The 1,819-nt window shown below is 44.1% G+C and overlaps 1 protein-coding gene across 1 annotated transcript; it reads left to right on the top strand.

The window, feature by feature from the left end:
• Window positions 1-1,021: 1,021 nt before the first annotated feature.
• Window positions 1,022-1,264, top strand: atp9 (ATP synthase F0 subunit 9). Its single transcript has one exon. It carries the CDS (start codon window positions 1,022-1,024, stop codon window positions 1,262-1,264), a length of 243 nt encoding a protein of 80 aa, YP_010438352.1.
• Window positions 1,265-1,819: the final 555 nt, after the last annotated feature.

Below are 1,819 nucleotides of genomic sequence, written 5' to 3'. Positions count from 1 at the left end.
CGTGGCTTTAGGAAATGTGTCTGTCTTTCGGCTTGGTCGATCAAAGAGTAAGCTTTCCCTATCAGCTGTCACTATCAATAAATATCTTAAGAGAAGAAAGCGTAGAAAAGAAAGGTTTTGATTCTGCTAAGTGAAGTGAACAAAGAAAAAAAAGCTTTCTCCGAGAAAGCGTCTGTTCACGTCAAGGGGGAATGCCGCTTTAGAATTCATAGTCAAGGAGGACTGACTAAGATGCTTGCTATGTATATATATATTTATTTGAATTCCGGTAATTAGAGTTAGAAGCTGTGAAGCTCCCTCCCAATCCCTCGAAATGTTCTTCAGAACTTTCTCATTATTTACTGCTTTTACTTTTGTGGTCTCTACCAGACCACAAAAGGAAAGCCTGTGCTCTAGCCTAACTTCTCTTTCTTTCATATGCTCCTTCGGACCCCTCACATTCCAACAGCCAAAAAAGGGATTGCTTCAGGAAACCAACAAATTTATTCGCCCGGGGTAAGAAACTTGATTCTTGCCTTTATTCTTTTTCAGTTAAGGGCAAAGCTCTTTTTCTCAAGAGAGTTTACAACCTTACCACACAAGGGGTTATCGTCCGGAGAAGCAGTGAAGGGTTCAGAGCTTCCCCCTAATGAAAGACTAGTGGGAGTAGAAAAGCCCAAACCAGGGTTCCCCTCAGAATTTAACCTGTAACAAGAGAAAGATCCCTGTCTATCACAGGGGTATCCTTATACTCTGACCCTACTCTACTTCCGAGTTAGAAGGGCCTTGGTTGGAACGCGGTGCTCGGGCGCCCCCCGGGGGAGGAGTCCCTCGAGAGGCTTTTCGCGATATTGGACGCACTCCGGGAGGGCGGACGACAGTCGGAGGCGTCCGCGAAGCTGATCGCAAAATTGTAGAATTCCGACGAATAGGCCACGACAAGTGAGATACCCAAGATAAAAGGAACGAGGGGCAGAATCGACGAGGAATCAATCACATAAAATCGTGAATGAAAAAGCGTGACGAGAATTCTTAACTCGAGATGTTAGAGGGTGCAAAATCAATAGGTGCCGGAGCTGCTACAATTGCTTCAGCGGGAGCTGCTATCGGTATTGGAAACGTGTTCAGTTCTTTGATCCATTCCGTGGCCCGAAATCCATCATTGGCTAAACAATCATTTGGTTATGCCATTTTGGGCTTTGCTCTAACCGAAGCTATTGCATCGTTTGCCCCAATGATGGCCTTTCTGATCTCATCCGTATTCCGATCGAAAGAAGAAGGTTGAAGTTTCATTCTTCAAGCACCTCTTTCACATAAGAAAGTGGAGGCGGGCTTGGGTACAATCTAAAAAAAACGATTCCACATGAGGGAGAACCGGACAATTTACCTCTTGAGTAATGGGAAATGGGAAGCGGGCTAGTCCCCGAAAATGCTCGTTAAAGTTGGGGCTAAAAGTTTTCAAAAACTTTAGGATTGCACTTGAAAAACAAACCTTTAGAGAAAGAGATGAACCCGCATACCAATAAAGCCTTCCCTTCCACTTGATGAGAACCTTAAGGTAAGGCATGAGCATCTCCCCCGTTTTTGCATAGCTTGCACTCTCTTTATTCGCCAACGAGCATCCACCCTAACGTGCATTTTTTGTTTTGCTTTAAAAGATATGTGCTACTATACTAAGAACCTAACAGAACTTTTGAGTATAAAACCGGAGAAGGGCTGCTCTAACCGCTAATAGGGGTGTGAAAGATACAATACAGTTACTCATGATTTTTTTCATCAGATTTTGGGGGGAAAGGTCTAGTTGGGTTCGATTCCCATCTCCCTCTTGTTGCTTAGGCAA

Source organism: Prunus mume, mitochondrion (genome assembly GCF_029339155.1).
Source record: "Prunus mume mitochondrion, complete genome".
In the NCBI taxonomy this organism is placed as follows: Eukaryota; Viridiplantae; Streptophyta; class Magnoliopsida; order Rosales; family Rosaceae; genus Prunus; species Prunus mume.
Note: the sequence above shows the minus strand (reverse complement) of the source record. Positions and strands in the feature narration are given on the sequence as shown.